Raw genomic sequence first — 22667 nt, 5'->3', positions numbered from 1 at the left:
TTTATTGGCCATTTGTATTGATATATCATTTTTGGAGACATATCTGTTAAGATCCTTTGCCCATTATTTTTTGCACTTAAAAATGGGTTATGTCTCTTTTCATTATTGTTGTTAGTGTTCTTTATTCCAAACCCCTTACCAGATAGATTTGCAGGTATTTTCTCCCATTCTGTAGATTTCTTCACTTTCTTGATGGTGTCTTGTGAACCCCAGAAGCTTTTAATTTTTAGTCGAAGTCTAATTTATACACTTTTTCCTTTGCTTGCTAATGATTTTGGTTTCTTAAGAAACTGTTGCCTAATACAAGGTCACAAAGATTGATGCTAGTGTTTTCTTCTGAGAGTTTTATAGCTGTGCTCTTTTCACTTAGGTCTTTGATTGATTTTGAGGTCATTAAAAAAATATGGTTTGAAGTAGGATAGATAACTTTTGTAAAGTATCCTTTCTCACTGACTGCCTAGATAGAGATAGGGACTGTAGAATCCCGTTGCATTTCCGGTAAGTACTTTTCTGTATGTTGTATTCGCTATTCCGGAAGTTCTTGAGTGGATTTTTTTAGGCACCTGGAAGACAAGGGAATGACTTTTATTTTATTTGCTATGTGTTTTATTTTGTAAGGGATAGCAAAGAACAGAACCATGTGATATAAAATAGCCATCAAATATTTCATGACATCCCCTTGGTGAATAGGAATCAGGTGCCAGTTGGCCACATTCCCCAGTGGGTTGGAAATCCCCATGATTCCATGGGAAGGGGAAATTTGAACTTGGTCAACAGGTCAGCTTGCCAAACAGCTTTGGTTGGCTCTAGACCCCTGCTTCTCTATCCCCTTGATTCATTACCGTTTCTCTGTTGGAAAACATTCTTTGTGGGCAGTTGTCCACAGACAGACTGATTGTAAACTCTTAAGCAAGGGAAGCCTTGTGTGCTCCCTGCAAAAAGTGTCTGGCATGGTCTACGAGTGTGTTCATTAGCAGTTTGATCTTGCACTTGGTCTTAGCTTTCCAAACTTTTATCTGTTCTTGCCCTTGGCTACCAACCTCAGAGCCAGAAGTGAACAGGGCCTCTTCTTCGCTGATTCAGGGCAGTCATAAAAAACTGTTTGTAGGAGTACACACTCATTTCCCTTCATCTTAAAGCAGTGCTAAATTTTATTTTTTTGAAGATCAGAAAGTCTGGGGGTAGATACGTGAAAGTACCTGAAATATTACCAGTAAAGAACTTTTTATGACAGTCATTGGTTAAAAAAATCCTTCCAACCAAAATAAAAGGGATAGTGGCAAATCCTGGATGTAATAAACAAGATAATAAAATTGCAATATACGCAAATGAAATGCATTAAATAAACATTAGGAGAGCATCCAGCTTTGTGGCTCTTTTGAAATTGTCCTGACTTTTGAACTAAAGATTAGGGATGAGACTTTAAATGAATAGATAGAATGTCCTTGGTATTTTACATAAACTTTGACGTACAACTCTAGAATGTAATCAGTCATCCAATTAAAAGCTAAAACCCAAGCTTTGCTTAAACTTTGAGAATAAGAAAATGAATCCGAGTTCCTCAGAAGAAAAAATGCAAATCTCTGTCAAGTTTCTTGTGCATGTTGTTTAATTTATATTCATGCTATTCAAAGTCAGTATCACTTGTAATGTTCAAGACAGTTAAAGTGAAGAAAGGCAGAGAATCCACTAAAGAGATGTGACTGCTTCAACATGCCTCTTTCTTGCCTCTTTCCCAGGAACTTGGGATGCTATTATTTAGAATTTTTTGTAATGCAAATCACTTCCATGCTCCCCTGCCTGCCCTGGTCCCTCCAGTATTTTAAGTTCCAGCTTAAGTTTCCTCTTAAAAGAACTGTGTATTCCATGACTCTAAAGCCTCCTTAATGTCTTCCTTTAAAAGTCCTTCAGTACTTTCCTTGACTGTTTCCCATTTTAATGCTTTTTAATGTCCATCTCCTGTTACTTACATTTGTTTGTTGTGCTTTCATCTCATCTCATTAATGCTACTGTGGATTCCTTAAGTGCATGATTACTTCTTTAAAAGAGAAATTGTGAAATGATTCATGCTCACTGTAAAAAGAAATAACACACTACTCTATATAAAATAGGTAAGTAATGAGAACTTAATATATAATACAGGGAACCCTACTCAGTTCTCTGTCATGACCTAAATGGGAAGGAAATCTAAAAAAGGGGAGATACGTGTGTGTGTGTGTGTGTGGCTGATTCACTTTGCTATACAGCCGAAACTACTACAACATTGTAAAGCACCTATGCGCCAATAAAAATTAATTTAAAAAATACCGTATAAGAAATAACAAAAAATATTTTTAAATATTTTAAAATCTCATGGAGAACCAACTGGGAAGTAAAAAGAAAAAACTCACATAAAATTTAACCATTCAGAGGTAACTATGAGAAATATTTGTTTTTTTGTAGTTTTAGACAGGTCTCTGGACACACAGATAACCTGTATATTATTTATCACAAATGAATCATAAGCTATTTTTAGCATTTTTTTTCCTTTGAACAATATGTCCTGTTCATATATCCAAGTAAATGAATATCAATTGTAACCGTTTTAAAGAGTGTACTATTCTGTCTTATATACTATAATTAACTATTTCATTACTGAAACATTGGGTAGTTATAACTTTTTGGACTTCCCAGGTGGCGCTACTGGTAAAGAATCCACCTGCCAATGCAGGACATGTGAAGATTTTACTATTATAAATAATGCTTTCTTGAATATTTTTATGCTTCATTTAGTACCTGTGCTGTAATCTCTTAAAGAAGAAATATAAAAATGAGATTGCTAGGTGAAAAGATAGATGTATTTCAAACATGTTATACAAAGTGCCAGACTCTCTTCCAGAGTTTTAAGGTGTTGACACTCTTCCCATGAGTGTGTAGAACTCATATTTCTAAGCACTGGGGGAGATCCAAACTCCAAGATCTTTGGAATATAATATAATAAAGTGATATATTGTTTTAATTTGTATTAATTGAGAAAGTTGAATATGTACTTGGATGTTTATTGGTCACTTAAGTTTCCTTATTAAATTACTGGTTTGTGTACAGGTTCCATTTTCATTTCCAGTATTCATGATTGTTTTTCTTACTGTTTTTCAAAATCTCTTTATATATCTGGATGAATACTCTTTTATTCTGTACCCTCATCTTTTATTTTCCCAGGTCATTTTTCTTTCAATTTTTTTCATGATGGGTTTGAAAAATTTAAACTTCAAGAAATTTTTGTGGTATGGAAGATGTAAAATTTAAACTATGTAATAAGACATATCCATCTTTTACTTTTGAGGTTTAGAAATCTTGTTATGTGCTTCAGAAGACTTTCTGTCACACAAGATTATTAAATTTTCATTTATATTTTCTTTCACACGTTTTATGACACCCTTTTTTCCTTTATTGATGCATATGAGTAGCTCCATTACTGCTTTATCTCTCACGATAAGCACTAATAGATACTCAGTAAATACTTCCTGTTACTCTTGTCTCATGCTCAGTTCGTTCTGAGATAGTCATTCATGGGGTGTAATTTTATACACAGCATACCTCAGAGGTTGTAGATTCAGTTCCAGACCACCGCAAAAAAGTGAATATCACAGTAAAGTGAGTCACACAAATTCTCGGGTTTCCCAGTGCAGTCGTATATGAAGTGTGCAACAGCATTATGTTTAAAAAGACAGTGTACATATCTCAATTGAAAAATACTTTATTGCCAAAATGGAACTGACAGACTTGCATGATGAACAGACTGTGAATTTGGAAGGAGAACACACACACACACACACACAGTATTTGTGAAGGGCAAGAAAACAAAATGCAGTAAGATGAAGCATGCCTGCATTTAGAAATATAGCACAACACAGCCACACGAGAGTCATTATGAATGATGTGCACTTGTAGATACATCAGAATGTATAGTGGACCAGAACCATTTGCTCTTAAGTTTATGTTGTCCACTATATGTAGGAGAAAACCGTTTTGGTATCCTTGCTTTATTCTTATAGGATGTATTCTAGGCCACTGGCTATAGAGAACCTCAGTAGTCCTGTCCCTGAAGTCCTTTTTTCTTCCCTTTAGAAACTCCTATGTCCGACTCCGACACCTGTGTACTAATACCTGGGTTCACAGCACAAACATCCCCATTGACAAGGAAGAAGAAAAACCCGTGATGCTGAAAGTAAGTCCACAAGCTTGGCTGTCTCTCTTGGTCTCATGATTCCTGATGAAAGAGCTCCTTTGAGGGCAGACGGGGGCGTATGGATCCCTGAAATAGTTGTTGCTTTGGCAAGAGTGTGGTTGTGGACAAACTTGTATGTGATGAAAGAATTCTTTCCAAGGGACTTGGGTAAAACAGGGCCAGGGCTTTGAAATAACTAGAACCTTTTCTTTTATTTCATGGCTTCTGCCCTAAAGGTTGAGCAATTGTCTGGATTTCTTGTCTGTCTGGAGCCTGATTTTGGCTGAGGGAATGTTTGCTTGTACCTTGAGGTACATCACATACCTAGTTGGTTTCCTCCAGTCTTTATTATTTATTTCTTCATGTATTTATTTTTTTTCATGTATTTAAATATGCACTTTTATTTTTCAAAAGTTCTTCCAACCTAATTTCTCTCCCCCTGAAGCCTACCCCTCCTTTCTGACCTTCTCTAGGATCGTAGAGCATATATTCACAGACATAGGGTTTTTCTGTTTAAAAAATGAAATAATACTCTCACATAATACTTTCTGGTGATGGGGAAGATTATTGGAATTTTTTCGTCTATTTCCATGAACATTGTGATGTATACAGAAAAGTTGAAAGAACAGTGCAGCATCTACCCTTAGAATACTCTCAGGATCAATAATTACCATTTTGTATATTTGCTTTTTCCCTATGAATATATAAGTATGTTTTTAAATTACAAACATCTCAGATGTGCTCTGTAACAAATGAAGCATAAAATCATAGTACTACCCCATTTCCTGCCTGCCTTTTCTTCCTATTGCAATCTCTAGAGCTAACAACTGTTGACATTTTGAGGTTCATCTTTTCAGGTGTTTTTCTGTGTCCAGTTTATTTAACAGCAAGAGAGCTCCAAGTTTAATTGCCCAGAGTTCCATAAATCTAGCATTTGAGTAATATCTTCCCCTCTCAATCCAGTAGAAAGTGAAAGTGTTAGTCATTCAATTGTGTCCTACTCCTTGCGACTCCATGAATGGTAGCCCGCCCGGCCCCTCTGTCCATGGGATTCTCCAGGGAAGAATACTGGAGTTGGGTTGCCATGCCTTCTTCAGGAGCTCTTCCCGACCCAGGGATTGAACGTGAGTCTCCTGCATTGCAGGCAGTAGACTCTCCCACAAAGCCCATCTTTCATTTCAGATTGGCACCTCTCCCGTGAAGGAGGACAAGGAAGCCTTTGCCATAGTGCCAGTCTCTCCTGCTGAGGTTCGGGACCTGGACTTTGCCAATGACGCCAGCAAGGTGCTGGGCTCCATAGCGGGCAAGCTGGAGAAGGGCACCATCACCCAGAATGAAAGAAGGTGAGGGCTCCCTGCAAGAACCGCACATGCTCGTTCTCACCCACCGTGGATTTTAAAATCCCTGGCAGAGAAAGGAGTGCTCTGAAGAGCTCTGTGGCAGAGCTCCAGGCCTTAGTTCTTACCGGTGGCTTCAACTTGTGGTTTTCATTGGTTGCTCTCACTATTCTGAAGGTCTCTAAACAGTACAGATCTCCTTCCTTCTCTGTTTTCCTGCCTCTGGCTTGGTCTTTGGAACTACCTTACTAACTGTCAGTGGTGGAGGTTGTGTGTGTTGGTTGCTCAGTCGCCTACTCTTTGCAACCCCATGGACTGTAGGCCGCCAGGCTCCTCTGTCCATGGGATTCTCCAGGCATGAATACTGGAGTCGGTTGCCATTTGCTTCTGCAGGGGATCTTTTCTACCCAGAGATTGAACCAGGGACTCTTGGTTTATCTGAGATAAAATGTAATGTCTAATATTTTGTGAAGGCGATAATCTTTTTGTGGATAGTGAAACATTGTCTCTGTTTCACGCTTACTGGTAATTGGCCTTAATTGACAATTTCAAGGAAACTGGGAAGAGTGGGTTTCCTTCTCTGTGACTGGTTGCTTAAGCCTGAAATCTTCCATGGTGGTTTTGATCTGTTAAACATCAAACACTTACCATGTCTTAATTGCTTCTTTCCTCCTAAGATCTGTAACCAAGCTGCTGGAAGACTTGGTTTACTTCGTCACTGGCGGAACCAATTCCGGTCAAGATGTTCTTGAAGTGGTCTTCTCCAAGCCCAACAGAGAACGGCAGAAGCTCATGAGAGAACAGAATATTCTCAAGCAGGTCAGTGAGAGGTGACATACCAGCTTGGCTCTCGGAAGAATCCGTATTATCACTGGTCTTATAAAGGAATGTAGATGATGTCTACTGGGGAGGCTTGATCTATTGACTTAAAAAAAAACACAATTTTTTAGAGCAGTTTTAAGTTCACAGCAAAAGTGAGTAGAAAGTATAAAGAATTCCCATACCTCATACACATATACAACTTCCGCACTTAGTAGCATCCCCACCAGAGGGGTACATTTGTTACAGCTGATGACACTACACTGCATACCACAATTGCCCAAAGTGTATAATTTCCTTTAGGGTTCACTCCTGCTGTGGTACATGCTGTGAGTTTGAACCAGTGTATTACGGTACGATCCATCACTACCATATCATCTAGTTTCATCACCCTAAAAATCCCCTCTGCTTTGTCTATTTGTCCCTCCCCTTTCCCCCAGCCCCTGGCAACTAGCCATTGATCTTTTTATTCTCTCCACAGTTTTGCCTCTTCCAGAACGTCATACTTTAACAGTTAGAATCATAAATCATACCCTATGTACCTTTTTCAGATTGACTTTTTTTCACTTAGTAAGTTTCCTGCATCTTGTCACAGTTTGATAGTTCACTTGATTGTTAACACACATATTGACTATCAGCTGTGTGAAAATTTACCTTTTGGGAACGCCAACAAGAATTGCAGTTGACAGGTTTATTTTCCTCACAAATAATATCAAGGGCGGTGCATCCTTAAGATTATTTAATATATCTGGGAGATTTGGAGTGTATGATAAACTCAGAAGGCCTTTAGAGGCTCTTATAAGGACCACTATGAATCACCAAAAAATCTTTCCATAAAGAATGAGTAGAAAACGAAGTTAGTTCACAGAAAATACGTGTATGATGTAATTTGGTATAAATTTAAATAAACTAGAGTATAAGGGAATTAGAGGGAGGAAAGTAACAGATCCAAGGTGGATGAAACACACAGAAATGTATACCATATAGTTCTCTAAAACTGTTGGAGATGGGGCTGCAAGCTTGGCTTGGACATTGCTGGCCACTAGAGCCGAAAGAAAAACATGTTAGTTATAAGTCCTATAATTATCCATAGGAACTTGGATTTGAGATTTCTTTCTCCTTTTAAACTATGGTTGGACCAAATTCATTAATACGCCATCCTGTTTCAACAAGAGTTTCAAGTCTTGAAATGAATTATGCCCTGCTGTTTGATGTGATGACTCCCAAGTTAGACCTCTGGCTTAAGGCTCGTGTGGTTTTACACAATAGTGATACCTGTAGGGTCTGAAACTATGATTCAGTGGAGGAGCCTTTATTCGGCACTTGTGGTGAGCACTATCCTCATGACCTGACAGTCACTATCTACTTTCATCATTTTAGCACCCTTGTGAGCTAGGTATTATTCTCTCCATATTACTGCTGGGAAAACTGAAGGTTACGTTGACCATGATGTATACCTGTAGAACAGTAATAAAGAAGTGTAATTTTGACCTAGAATCTACTGATTCCAGAGTCTGTGTTCTCAAGCACTGCTGGAAACTCCACATTTTCAAGTATTTGAGGACCAGTTACATTCAGGAAGACTGAGTTCACCGAGGAGCCTGTCCCAGTTGACGGAATGAACACAGATGTCAGGTTCATGAGCATTTAGACAGAGAGACTTTCCTATGTAGTCCACTCACCCTTGAGGTTCTGTTCTTTCCACAAGGAGGCTTGGCCGTTAAAACAGTAGGTGATGGCAGTTTCCATTCTTTTCACAAACAGATCTTCAAGCTGTTACAGGCCCCATTCACAGACTGTGGTGATGGCCCGATGCTGCGTCTGGAGGAGCTGGGAGACCAGCGGCACGCACCCTTCAGACACATCTGCCGCCTCTGCTACCGGGTCCTGAGACACTCCCAGCAGGACTACAGGAAGAACCAGGTGGGCATCGAGGACCCCGGGGAAGGGCCGGGCAGCGTCCTCCCTCGAGTTCACTTACTTTCCTCAATGAGTTTTAAGAGTCACATGTATATATTTATTCAGTGGCTAGAGACTAGTTCATTGTTCAATTTGCTCTTCAAAAGGAAACTTTTTGCAAGCCTGGGAAGATGTGTGAATTGAGAAGGATTCATCAAAATTCTCGTTCTACAGCATCCTTGGAGTGAGATTTTTTTTTTTGACATTGATATTACAAGTACAGTATTTTTTTTAACTTTTATTTTATATTGGATTATAGCTGATTAACAATGTTGGGATAGTTGGAGGTGGGCAGCAAAGGGACTCAGCCGTACGTGACATGTATCCATTCTCCCCCAAACTCCCCTCCCATCCAGGCTGCCACATAACATTGAGCATGTACAGTATTTCTTACGGCACATTCCTGGAAGGTGTAAGGGTGCAATGAATGGTTCCATGTGCTTTTATTGGAAATTGAGTGAAATCTTTTTTTCCTGCCCCATCCATTCCCTGCATCTCTGCTGGTAACTTCCTCTTTGCTTTGGTTCTGGCTCGTGTTTTAGACATTCTAAGTCATCATCTATTGTCATCAGACTAAACACCCAAACACAAACAGTATAGTCTCTCTATGAATTAAACCTCTGTGAGGGTTCCAAACACCTGGAGATGCTGAGGAATCACTATGTCAGTGGTTGTTAACTGGGAGCAATTTCGCCACCCCCCCACCCCACCCTGGGCCAGGAGGGCGTGTGGAAATGTCTGGAGATGCTATTGAGTGTCACAGCTTGGGAATGCTACTGGCGTGAAATGGATAGAGGCCACAGATGCTATTTAACATGTGGGCAAGCCCAGCCCAGTCCCCCCGCCCCAAACAAAGAATTATCTGGTCCAAGAAGTCAGTAGGTACTGCTGAGGTCAGGAAACCCTGCGTTCCATAAACTACTGTAAGTGCACGGTGATGCTTCTTATAATACGGACTCCAGTCCCTGCTGTGTGTTACAAAAGGTTTTGTTTTTAAGTTTTGACCACCGCTATATCTGGCCTTTAAATTTAAACTGTTCTCTGTAGTGAAAGTTTTTTGTATGTCATCATAAAAACAGTGTTGGTCCTAAGCAGTGCTCTGTGGTATTAGATACAACTTCCTTAGCAAGTATTGGGCCGGCCAAAAAGCTTGCTTGAGTTCTCCATAAAACGTTATGAAAAACCCGAACAAACTTTTGGTCAACCCAGTATTTCTAGATTATTCACTTTGCCTTCTACTGTTTAGATATAAAGCATCACACACTGGCGATGCTGTGTTTATTCGTTAGCATAGATTGCCATTGGGCACTGTGGTTGGTTTAAACCCACCTCTTGTGTGAATACCATACGTACACCATACTAGTGCTAGAGAGATTTTATTCTCTTCCAATGACAATGCGTCAGAATCTATAATGTGTGACAGGACCTTTTGCTTGTACATCAGAGGACTGGACCAGTCCTTCTTCTTGCTGTTGTGATGGGTGTCTTGGCTTGGTTTTTTATGCACCCTGTGCCTTTTGGCAGTAGTACTGACATATCCCTGGGGACTGATGAATTCTCAGACATGCATCCTTAGTGAGGGCTGAAAAGTGGCCCACGTCTACTCTGTTAGTCCTTAGTCACTTTTAAGATTTTGAAATTAATGAATTAAAATGAAACCAAGTTTCCAGGGCCTTTTGAACTTTGAGCAAGCAGTCTATCTTGGACAGGGAAAAAATCTTTGAATAACAACAAAGTATTTATAAGAGGCTTCCTGGCGTTCTGAAATATTTCAATGGGACATCATGTCTGATCCCAAAAGAGAAGTCAGAGATGTTTTCATATGTTCTGTGAATGTAATTGACTGTTTTACATATTCCTGGGCTTCCCTGGTGGTTCAGCTGGTGGTAAATCTTCCTGCAATGCTGGAGACCTGAGTTCAATCCCTGAATTGGGAAGATTCCCAGGAGAAGGGAACAGCTACCCACTCTAGTATTCTGGCTTGGAAAATTCCATGGACTGTATAGTCCAAGGAGTCACAAAGAGTTCGACTCAACTGAGTGACTTTCACTTCACTTCTTCGCATATTTCTAACTACCAATCTGACTTTAATTTTCATCCCAGATAAGGAAAACACAATAGAGTAATAACATTGTTCAAAATATCCGGGTAGACTTAACCATGTTTATTCAGCAACACAGGGCAGTGAGGCACAGTTTAATCCTCTTGAATGAGTAATAAAATCAGAGCTGGAAAACAACTCTTGACCTTTAGAAAAATAAGTCACCACATTAAAATTTATACTGTGGACTTAATAAAATGCCCATCTGTAAATACAGGATGCGTTACTTAGTGATACCTGTGTGGCAGGTTTAGTAAACTAAAGGATGTGAGAGAGTTTGCGGCTATCGCCCTGGGTTGGGAAGTTGGGGAAGGATGCTCCCTTGTGATTTTCCTCAAGGGGAGTAGCTCTCCTCAGGGGCTGCTGCCCCTTCCGTTGAGTCTGCGCCTCACCACACTGCCTCCAGCCCTCCTTGCTCACCTCTCTCTCCTCCCTTCGAAGGAGTACATAGCCAAGCAGTTCGGCTTCATGCAGAAGCAGATTGGCTACGATGTGCTGGCCGAAGACACTATCACCGCCCTGCTGCACAATAATCGCAAACTCCTGGAAAAACACATCACCGCGGCGGAGATCGACACCTTCGTCAGCCTGGTGCGGAAGAACAGGGAGCCCAGGTGAGGTGGAGGTGGGGCTGATCGCAGAAGGTGTCCCTGTGTTTAGGATGCAGGCACTGAGCTAGTCACGGTGTGGTGTTTTTTTAAAATTAGATGTCCTTTGTTTGGGCCTGCTCGGCCCCAGGTCTTGATTGAGCAGGTCTTGAGAGGCACTTTGAGTCATGGAAAGACCGTGGTGTGGAAATGAGACCAGGGTAGAATCCTGGCTCCAGAGTTTACCAGCTGGTGACCATGAGCTTTAACCTCCTCATCTGCTAGATGAGTTGTTATAAAAATTATATGAAGATAAATACATGTCAAGTGCCTGGCATTTATATGTAAGTGACAGCTATCGGCCCCTCATTCACTCTGTAGCACCCTGTGATGACCAGTCAGAACTGCCCCAAATACCAGTCAGTCTTTTGCACACGTAGTTGTTACCTGAGTGTGTGTATTTACAGTAGTGAATTCTGTCAGATATTGCATCCTTACAGATCCCACTCTCCCGTACACTTTTCTCTCTCTTTTCTTCTCCTTTTAGTTAAGATCCACCCCATGTCAGGGGAAGTGGGAAATAGTTTACAGTGTGGATATTAGAAACAGTGATGCTAGAGAGCTGAAGGTGTTATTATGAAACTGACTCCTCCCACCTATAAAAACAACTAACATCTTATGGACCCTTCTCATATGCCAGGGACTGAACTGAGTAAGCACTTTACATGAATTAGTTCATTTAATCCTCAGAAGAGCCCTCTGGGGTTAAAGGTTACCCATTTTTATTGATGAGAAAACTGAAACATGGTTAGGTTAAATAATTTCCCCCAAATAACAGTACATCTCAGAATGTGGCGGGATATGAACTGGAACCAGGATTCTGATTTAGGCCTCAAACATCAGACCTGTTCCCACTCTGGGTACCCAGTGTCATCACCACGTCTTCCTTATGTGATCTTACTTGGTTGGTTCTTCTGTTCATTTTTGCCTCATCACCTCTTCCTCACAGCAGTCACTCCCATCCTTCTTGTGCTTTTCTTTCTTTCTTTTTTTCCCGCTCCTTCCTCCCCTCTCTCCCTCCCTCCCTCCTTTCTCTTTCTCTTCCCTCCCTCCTGGGTCTGGGTAACTGGTGATACCATGAACATAGACGCTAAAACCCAAAGCCTCTCTGATTTGTGGTAAAGGTAACTTGGGTCTATCCTCTGGAGGGAGAGCCACGTCCCCAAGACCTAACCCTTGCTCTGGCTACAAAAAGCATTTGGTTTGGTTTCTGTTTCTCCACAGATTCTTAGATTACCTCTCTGACCTCTGCGTGTCCATGAACAAATCCATTCCAGTGACTCAGGAACTGATATGTAAAGCCGTGCTGAATCCAACCAATGCCGACATCCTCATTGAGACCAAGTGAGTGGGGGTCGGGGAGTGAATATAAAGGTGAGAACGGGATTTGGATGGAGAGCGTGTGCCTCAGTGGTTGTCTGTGCCGTGGGGAATTAAACCCAGCCCCTTCGTTTCTGAAGTCAGGTTGGCCGGCCTTTGATTGTCTTCATGCTAACATCTTGATTAGAGGAGTTACTGGATTTGCTTTTGCTGTGGTGACCTCCTCTGTATGGTGATGTCACTTTGCTTACTGATTGGAAAGTGATGTGGGCTACTGGGGAGCATCTTACACACCCTTGATTTCATTTTAAGAGTTGAAATTTCTCCAGTTAGGATCATCAGGTTTAAATTTTAAAGGAGGTAATTCATTGTCAATATTAAGACATTGTAGGGAAGAGCTTGTGAAATTACCACTATTCAAAAAGTGTTCATTGGTCCACAGAAGTTTGGAAAGTAAATAGTTGATTCATTTGTAGCAGGGGAGCATATACTACCAGTAACATATAAATGTTAAAAAAAGAAATGTTTTTTAAAAACACTAAATTATGCCCTAAATTTGTGATTTGGGGGTGGGGGGAGGGTCTCATGCTTAACTTAATTTTGAGCTTGGGCTGAATGCTAACTTTCTCAACCTTGGCCTTTGACATTTGGGGCCAAGTAGTTTGGGGTCAACACACAAATATAGTTGATTATCGACAAGTGAGGATTTCAGACATAGTGAGTTTTCCTGCCTCTTCCTACGTTTTCAGGTTGGTGCTCTCCCGTTTCGAATTTGAAGGCGTTTCTACCGGAGAGAACGCCCTGGAGGCAGGAGAGGATGAGGAAGAAGTATGGCTCTTCTGGAGGGATAGCAACAAGGAGGTTCGCAGTAAGAGCGTCAGGGAGCTGGCGCAGGATGCCAAGGAGGGCCAGAAGGAAGACCGAGACGTCCTTGGCTACTACAGGTGCGCGGGCCCGTGCACGGGCATCCTGTGATGTCCTCTCATGAGACAGCCCATCAGAAAGACACATGTGTATTTCAGGAGTCTGTAGAGTGTAAGCTGTCATTGATACTTATGTAGTAGGGCAGTGATACCGGGGCGTGGCTTGGTCACAAGGAAGCTGAGTGGTTGCATCAGCCCCCTCTCACAGTTGTTGGTCCCTACACAGTGTAGCACGTGGATGTAGTTTGTAGTAGTTACGAGTCAGGCTGTGGGATCACCTCTCTACATACTGACATTTTAGTGTTTTTTTTTTTTTTTCATTTATTTTTATTAGTTGGAGGCTAATTACTTTACAACATTGCAGTGGGTTTTGTCATACATTGACATGAATCAGCCATGGAGTTACATGTATCCCCCATCCCGATCCCCCCTCCCACCTCCCTCTCCACCCGATTCCTCTGGGTCTTCCCAGTGCACCAGGCCCGAGCACTTGTCTCATGCATCCAACCTGGGCTGGTGATCTGTTTCACCATAGATAATATACATGCTGTTCTCTCGAAACATCCCACCCTCACCTTCTCCCACAGAGTTCAAAAGTCTGTTCTGTACATCTGTGTCTCTTCTTCTGTTTTGCATATAGGGTTATCATTACCATCTTTCTAAATTCCATGTATATATGTTAGTATGCTGTAATGTTCTTTATCTTTCTGGCTTACTTCACTCTGTATAATGGGCTCCAGTTTCATCCATCTCATTAGAACTGATTCAAATGAATTCTTTTTAACGGCTGAGTAATATTCCATGGTGTATATGTACCACAGCTTCCTTATCCATTTGTCTGCTGATGGGCATCTAGGGTGCTTCCATGTCCTGGCTATCATAAACAGTGCTGCGATGAACATTGGGGTGCACGTGTCTCTTTCAGATCTGGTTTCCTCAGTGTGTATGCCCAGAAGTGGGATTGCTGGGTCATATGGCAGTTCTATTTCCAGTTTTTTAAGAAATCTCCACACTGTTCTCCATAGCGGCTGTACTAGTTTACATTCCCACCAACAGTGTAAGAGGGTTCCCTTTTCTCCACACCCTCTCCAGCATTTCTTGCTTGTAGACTTTTGGATAGCAGCCATCCTGACTGGCGTGTAATACATACTGACTTTTTAAAAAAACTTTTCATTTTATGTTAGAGTGTAGCTGATTAATAATATGATAGTTGCATCGCTGTCAGGGGCTCAGCCATGCATGTACATGTACGCATTCTCCCCCAAACTCCCCTCCCATCCAGGCTGCCACATAGCATTGAGCAGAGTTCCATGTGCTATACAGTAGGTCCTTGTTGGTTATCCATTTGAAATATAGCAATGATACATACTAACTTTTTGACTTTGGTCCAGTTATCCACCTCTATGTCCCAGTTCCTTTACCTGCAAAACAGAGACAGTAATGCCAACCTCATGGAACTTTAACAGGCAGAGCTAGGAAATCTGTATGTGTATACACACATCTGTTGATGTCTCTGTCTGCATACACACACACATTTGTTTCTGTATTAATGTATATGAATGTAATAAAAAGCATGAGTTCACATCACTACTTTCAGCTCCACTCCAACCCCACAGAGTTATTCTCACCTTCACCCTCCGTATCCACAACTCCTTCCTCAGACAGCGAGAGCCTGGCGGTACTGTCCCTGCTGTGTTGATTGGTTTCCACCTCCATCCTGGTGTTTCCTTGGTCCCAGCTGTAAGACCTGTTGACTGTGCCACCTCAAGGGAAGGGAACCAGTAAACACTTTAAAAAGAAAAGAAAACAGGAGATGGACGGAGAAGTGCTAGCAGCATTTTTTAATAAAAACAAAACTTTGCAGTTCCAATGCCCTTTGTGACCCTCATGTAGTTTGTTCTCTCCATTCATGCAGGTGGTCGGTGACCTTCCGCACTCTATGTATGTTTATATTTTACATTTCTGTGCATTCATAAATAACACATAGTATTTTACTGAGCCTTAAAATTTTGTATAAATGGTTCCATACTCTGAGTTTTGCTCTGAAACCTGCCCTTTTTATTCAATATTGTGTCTGAAATGGATTCATGCTAATGGTGGTGGGTCCATTTCTTTAATTTTGACTGCTGAATGTTACTGCATTTATTACTATGCCAACATTTTCTTCTCTCTTTGAATTCATTGTGTGCCACAATTTAGTTTTTCATATCAGGAAACATCATTGTTCAAATTGGTTCGTGTATGTAGGAATTTCCATTCCACACCAAGAAATTATGAGATCGGGGCGTATGCATATTTTAAACTCATTAAGCAAGCAATCCTAGATTGGATATTTTGGTGCATACTCTCACGGGTTGTAAATGAGAACTTTCATTTGTCTTTGTGCTCTCTGAATATTGTGATACTGTTTAATTTTTGTTGATGTTATGAGCATGTAATAGACCAAATTTGGAACTTCACAGAGATCACATGCAATTGGGTGAGGAGGAAACCTTAAGACATTTTGAGGAGTCCCCTACTTTTTCCACTATGTTTTTCACATGTGCGTGAAGTCAAAGAGCAAATCTGTATGAGATGAGACCCCGAAAGTGTCATAAAATTTCTAAGTAGACTCTGAAGTTCTGAAACCTTTACCATTTCCTTTGTGGTCTTTAATGTGCTGTATAAAAGCCAAACTAAAGTTTGTGGGGGGCCCGGGTTCGTTCCCTGGTTAGGGAACTAGATCCCACAAGCTGCAACTAAGAGTTTGCATACCACAGTCAAGACTCAGAATCCTTTGTGCCCCAACTAAGACCAGGCACAGCCAAAGAAATGTTTTTTAAAAGGCTTAACTAAGGAAATAGATAATCATTTTCACCCTAGTGAAAATGATTTTTCATTTTTTCTCCCCCATTTTATAAAATAAGGGCAGAATGGAGTCAACTAGCCATGTAGGGTACTACCACACAGGGTAGACATGTGTGACTATTGGCATGGCTTGAACTGTTTATTTTTCTGCCAGGTACAGAAGTCAGACTTATGTGTACACAAGCAGGTGAAGAGTGTTGATGTATAAGTTCACGTGGCCATATATCACTCTTATGAGATCTGGGCCCCTCCTCTGACTCTCCTGCTGTGTGTTTCAGGAAGTGTGAGCTCTGTCCAACTTTCCTTTTCTCAGGTACCAGCTGAACCTCTTTGCAAGGATGTGCTTGGACCGCCAGTACCTTGCCATCAACGAGATCTCAGGCCAGCTGGACGTGGATCTCATCCTCCGCTGCATGTCCGACGAGAACCTGCCCTACGACCTGCGGGCGTCCTTCTGCCGTCTCATGCTCCACATGCATGTGGACCGAGACCCCCAGGAGCAGGTCACCCCTGTGAAATACGCCCGCCTCTGGTCTGAGATCCCCTCTGAGATCGCCATTGATGAGTGAGCCTGGCTCCTTCACCCTGTTAAGACCTCGTGTTGCTTTAAAATGTCTTAGTGGCAGTGTTCTGTGTAGCAGAAAACAAAGGGCTTATGGTCAGGTTAAGTCTAGTTCAATCAGAGAAGAAAGACTAAGTCTTTTTTTTTTTTTAATGAAAATGTAATTAAGGGTAGCAAACGTTATTTATTCCCTCAAGAAGGTAAAAGATGGTATGATTGCCCTTTTATACATTGTTTGTCTATTTTATTCAGCAAATATTTAAGTGACTCCTGCCTGCCAGGCTTAAAGAATCTATCTGGGAATAAACAAGAAAACTATGTTGGACTTCCCTAGTGGTTCGGTGGTTAAGACTCTCAGCTTCCAACACTGGGGGCACAAGTTTAATCCCTGGTCGGGCAACTAGGATCCCACATGCTGTGTGACATGGCCAAAGAGGAAAAAAAAAGAGAAAACTATGTTTACACTTGTGGGGAAAGACAGACGATAACTAAGATAAAGGACTGAAATATATACATTAGTGATGGTTGCTGAGCAGGAAAAGTAAATAGGGACAGGAGGATGGAAACTGTTGGGGTGAGTGGTTCTGGCTTTAGGGGTTAAGCAAACAGGGAAGGCCTCACTGGGAAGAACTTGACCTTTGATTGCCTTTTCTTTCTCCTTTCCTTTTAGCTACGATAGTAGTGGAACCTCCAAAGATGAAATTAAGGAGAGGTTCGCTCAGACCATGGAATTTGTGGAGGAATATTTAAGAGATGTGGTGTGTCAGAGGTTCCCTTTCTCTGATAAGGAGAAAAATAAGCTTACATTTGAGGTAACTCATGGCGAAGTGATCTGTATATTTTGTAAGAAACATACATATGGTGAATGAAATCATGTAAAATGATAGAACATTATGTATGCGCTATACGTTGTATTAAAAGTGACAGGAAAGAAACCAGACTGTGCTTAGGATCTGTCATAGATTAGTCGTTTGAGGGACAGAAATGCTTATCACCTTTCAGTTGAATATTTCTCTTTGCAACCAGTTTGCCTTTTTAGGGGTTAGATTTCCAAGCACTTACTGTTATCTGTGTCCTTGTTTGGTGTACCTTGGCTTGCCCTCTATTATCTTTGGGAAGCTATACAGACCCAGTGATGAGGTTGGTTTTTTATTCACCAGTCATCAGAACAGATCAGTAGTTTTGCAGGTTTTCATTTCTTATTTTTTCTCCTTATGAAACAAAATGAAATTTGATCAGAAACTGCAAGTAAATTAAATGCCTTCTCTTACAGTAAAGAAGGTCAGAATCAGTCATTTATAAAATAGTCCACCTGAAATGGAACTGAAGGATACTGTTTAATTAATCCATCTTCCCCCTCTCTCTTTTAAATACAATAGGTTGTCAACCTAGCTAGGAATCTCATTTACTTTGGTTTCTACAACTTCTCTGACCTTCTCCGATTAACCAAAATCCTCCTGGCCATATTGGACTGTGTGCACGTGACCACAATCTTCCCCATCAGCAAGATGGCGAAGGGAGAGGAGAATAAAGGTGAGAACAGTGTGGAGAAGCTGAGGAGAGGGCTCTGCTGGTGCCCACACGTGGGACGCGCTTGCCCCACCTCCTGCCTCTGTCATGCTTACCGCGAGATGTCGCATTACCGCGATATGTCGCACTACCGCGAGATGTCGCACTACCGCGTGATGTCACAGCCTTTCTTCGTCCTTTTCTTCTTGAGTTTTCATGATGAACATTTTCAAATATAAAGAAAAGTGGAAAGAATAGTAGAGTGGACACCGTTGGACCCATGACCCAGAGTCAATGATTATTAACACTTTACTGTAATTTTTACATTTATATATGAAGTTGCATATTTCACTGCACCGTTTGAAAGTTGCCTCACAGCTGGAATGCTTATATGCTTTCACTGTTCTTGATGTGCGATGATGTTCTCAGTGTTATGTTAGTATATAGGAGTAAATGAAGTCCAGACTGTGTCTGGATATCCTGTTTCCAATTTGTGAGTAGGAAAATCCGCCTTGATGTGTTTTTCTCCTCTGTTTTAGTGTTGTAATAGACACACACTAGGTACTCATGTGTGGATTATTGTTCAATTGGTCTCTTCAGCTGGAATAGAAAAAGTACGTTTGCTTGCATCCTACTGTCTGTTAGGGCCTGTGCTCAGTCATTTTGCCACTTGATCCTGTCAGTTGAGCTGTTTTTCTCATTTTGTAAAAGTTGAATAAAGTGACCCTCGGGGTGGCACAGTGCCCTCAAGATCAGGTGGCTGTTGGTGCAGCACCAGACATGTGTCTTGTTAACTCCTGCATTTCTAGTTCTGTGCACAGCAGCAGGCATGCAGTGGGTGGCCATACAATTGGGCAGGTGAATTAACACGTAAAATTGCTTCTTTGGGCAATTTCAAAACCCACACTCTTTCACCTACTTCCTTAAACCCTGCATTTTTTTTTGCCACTTTTTTTTTTATTGAAGGATAATTGCTTTACAGAATTTTGTGACTTTATGTCAAACATCAACAAGAATCAGCCATAGGTACACCCATGTCCCCTCCCCTCCATCTCCCATTCCATCCCACCCTTCTAGAAATTTGATCAGAAACTGATCAAATTTGTCACAGAGCCCCGGTTTGAGTTTCCTGAGTCACACAGCAAATTCCTATTGGCTATCTATTTTACATATGCCAATGTAAGTTTCCATGTTATTCTCTCCATACATCTCACCCTCTCCTCCCCTCTCCCCATGTCCATAAGTCTGTTCTCTATGTCTGTTTCTCCATTGCTGTCCTGCAAATAAATTCATCAGTACCATCTTTCTAGATTCCATATGTATCTGTCAGTATTTGATATTTTTATTTCTCCTTTTGACTACTCTGTATAATAGTCTGTAGGTTCATCCACCTCTTTAAAACTGACTCAAATGCATTCGTTTTTATGGCTGAGTAATATTCCATTGTGTATATGTACCAGAGCTGCTTTATCCATTCATCTGTCAATGGACATCTAGGCTGTTTCCATGTTCTAGCTATTGTAAATAGTGCTACGGTAAACTTTGGGGTACATGTGTCTTTTTCAATTTTGGTTTCCTCAGGCTATGTGCCTAGGAGTGAGATTGCTGGGTCATATGGTCATATGGTTTTATTCCTAGATTTTTAAGAAATCTCCATAGTAAGGCCTGCATTTTTGATAGGGATTAGCCCATCAGGTTCCCAGGGTCATAGAATGTCCTGGGACAGAGACGTGTGTGATGACTTGTCCTGAAGAGCCCCTGCCCCTGGCCAGGTGTGCTCCAGGGGTCTTTCGTGACCGAGGTCTGTCCTGGCCCTTCCTAGGCAGTAACGTGATGCGGTCCATCCATGGGGTCGGAGAGCTGATGACCCAGGTGGTGCTCCGGGGAGGAGGCTTCCTGCCCATGACGCCCACGGCCACTGCCCCTGAGGGCAACGTGAAGCAGGCTGAGCCGGAAAAGGAGGACATCATGGTCATGGACACTAAGCTGAAGATCATTGAAATACTCCAGGTAACCATGGGCCTGAAGTGGGGGCAGGAGTGCGCTTCACAGGGGAGCATCTGTGTGCAGTGGCCCTGCTTTGATGGAGCCCCTGGCTTTCGGGAAGAGAGTGGAGGCAGATTCTTAGCCTTGAGTGCCATTTCTGAACCAGCCCTCTTACTGCTTCTGCTGCCATCTCCTGTCTGTCCCCAACATGCCCTGTCCTGCCAGCCACGCCAGACTTTCAGCAGTTCGCCTCGCTTTCCCTCCGCATTGGTCTCTGTTGTCAGCCATACTTTTCATTTGCTCAGAATTCAGTCACACTCTGTCCATAGCTGAGATCCCTGCTTTTTGTTCATAACTCATTTCAGAGTTCCATAAAGCTTGTAACTCCTCCCTCAATCCTTCCCTTCCTCCCTCCCTCATCCATTCATATAGTCAACAAATATTTATTGATTCCATGCCGAATACTTTGAAGCACTGAAAATCCAGCAATGAGCAAAATCATTCCTGCTTACGTTTTGATAGGGGGCATAGGCGTATCAGGGCTTCCCAGGTGGCACTAGTGGTAAAGAATTCTTGCCTGCCAAAGCAGGAGACAAAAGAGACGTGGGTTCGATCCCTGGGTCGGGAAGATCCCCTGGAGGAGCGCATGGCAACTCACTCTGGTATTCTTGTCTGGAGAATCCCAGGGACAGAGACACCTGGCTGGTTATAGCCCAAGGGGTCACAAAGACTCACACGACTGAGGCAACTTAGCACACCCAGACACATAGGCATATAAAAATGTATATACCACGGATGTTAAAATAAAAAAGAGAGTCAAGACTGTTTGGAGGCCCTTGGGGGCACATGCTTTGTTGACACTGTCAGAGAAGGTCTTCCCATTCAGAGAGCAGTGAGGGAGCTCATATTTAGGGAAAGAGTCTCTGAGACTCTGAGAGGGAACAATAAATGCAGAGACCCAAGGTGGAAGCATAGTTGGCAAGTGTGGGAACAGGTCAAGGTCAAGAAGGAACGGGAGAAGATGAAGTGGGGAGTCAGGGCATAGAACTGTTTTGAGTGGATTTGCTGTAAAGATGCACAGAGAAAAGGGGGGTGGGGGGTGCTGCCAGGTGATTGTTGGTTACGTTTAAGTTGAGGGATATCAGCAAGATTGTATGCTGAATGGAAGTGATCATTTGGAAAGGGGGTACTTACTGACAAAGAGGAGAGAGGATAATTGCAGAAGCAAAGTCCTGGCCCAGGGAAGAGGGGATAGGAGCCCGTCTGCTGGAGAGGGCGTGGTCTTCCTATGAGAACCTTCCAGGCTTCCGACAGATCATGTTTTCCTCCTCCTGCTCCCTGGGAGTTTTTTATTCATTAACAAAATTAGCTGCTCCTTAATGAAAAGAATGCTGTAGTCAACTTTCTCTTTTATCCCACACTGACTGATCTCAACCCCAGAAGGAGTTGAGGATGGAGGAGATGAAGAGTTGAGATGGAGAAGAGAAATATGCATGTTTACAGATGGAAGGATTTTTTAAAAATTCTAAAATCACAGTTAACTGATGGTTTGAAAGCATCAGTGGGACTCCTCAAAATAATTACTGAAGCCAATAAAGAATGATTTAAGTAAAGGAAACTCATTGAATTTATGTCTGAGCAAAAGTAGAGAAAAATTTCAAGGATTTCAGGCCATGGCTTACAGGTCCCAAGTATGTGGATATCATGTGTGTTTATCAGAATTGATGTGGTGTGAAAATTGATTACATCTTGAGGTCTACTCACTGTAGTGATTACTGTAATAATCTGAGAACATGTAATTGATGGATTCTTTCTGCAAATACTTACTGATCTACCATATGCAAGGCGCTTTGCCTGGCTAGATGAGGGGCTGTAGGAGGAATGCACAGACAGTTTGGACAGAGGCTCTATCTACAGGGTGTTTAAAGTCTAATAGGAAAAGGAGGTGTGATGAAGCTGTGTGTACATGGAGATAAAGCTATGAGAAAAATGTTCTCCTGAGATAAAGGTGGGCCTGGTGATCCCATTTAGTAAGGACCAGAGGAAATTTTAAAGAGGAGGTAAGTTTTACCTGAGCCTTTAACCATGGACAGGTATTGTGTAGGAACACGGGAATGTTCTCAGATGGGTGGAGTGGGTTGAGCCAGAGCATCATTGCTCAAGGTCAGTAAGCCCTTCTCCTTGGGCAGGGGCGTGACATGTTATCAGAAATGAGGTTGGAAAGGCAGACTGAGCCGTGCTCTGGAAAACTTGGGGTTCCTGAAGTGTTAGGACTTGATACTGGGGGAGCCTTTGACTGTTTTCAAGCGGGGAGCTAACCTAAGAATAAATACCTTTGAGAGGTAGACCTGGTAAATCTGGTAGTAATGGCTGAGGTGGGATAGAGAGGCTGTGAATGGGGGTAAACGACCGCAGGGGAGAGATCCATGAGGCATGGCAGAGGCTTAGTC

The 22667-nt window shown here is 41.9% G+C and overlaps 1 protein-coding gene across 7 annotated transcripts in view; it reads left to right on the top strand.

Moving 5' to 3' along the window:
• The window catches only part of ITPR1 (inositol 1,4,5-trisphosphate receptor type 1), a 345839-nt gene that overhangs the window by 154479 nt on the left and 168693 nt on the right, over nt 1-22667 (top strand). For all 7 annotated transcript variants that reach the window (XM_043885522.1, XM_043885521.1, XM_043885519.1 and 4 more), the window contains 11 exons: nt 4108-4207; nt 5390-5550; nt 6222-6363; nt 8128-8286; nt 10865-11037; nt 12295-12414; nt 13140-13334; nt 16474-16725; nt 17393-17534; nt 18102-18255; nt 20054-20241. In XM_043885522.1, the coding sequence (XP_043741457.1) occupies nt 4108-4207; nt 5390-5550; nt 6222-6363; nt 8128-8286; nt 10865-11037; nt 12295-12414; nt 13140-13334; nt 16474-16725; nt 17393-17534; nt 18102-18255; nt 20054-20241 (1786 nt within the window). The remainder of the gene's footprint in view (nt 1-4107; nt 4208-5389; nt 5551-6221; nt 6364-8127; nt 8287-10864; nt 11038-12294; nt 12415-13139; nt 13335-16473; nt 16726-17392; nt 17535-18101; nt 18256-20053; nt 20242-22667) is intronic.

Source organism: Cervus elaphus, chromosome 24, assembly GCF_910594005.1.
Source record: "Cervus elaphus chromosome 24, mCerEla1.1, whole genome shotgun sequence".
Lineage (NCBI taxonomy): Eukaryota > Metazoa > Chordata > Mammalia > Artiodactyla > Cervidae > Cervus > Cervus elaphus.
This window is presented reverse-complemented; position numbering and strand designations above follow the sequence as displayed.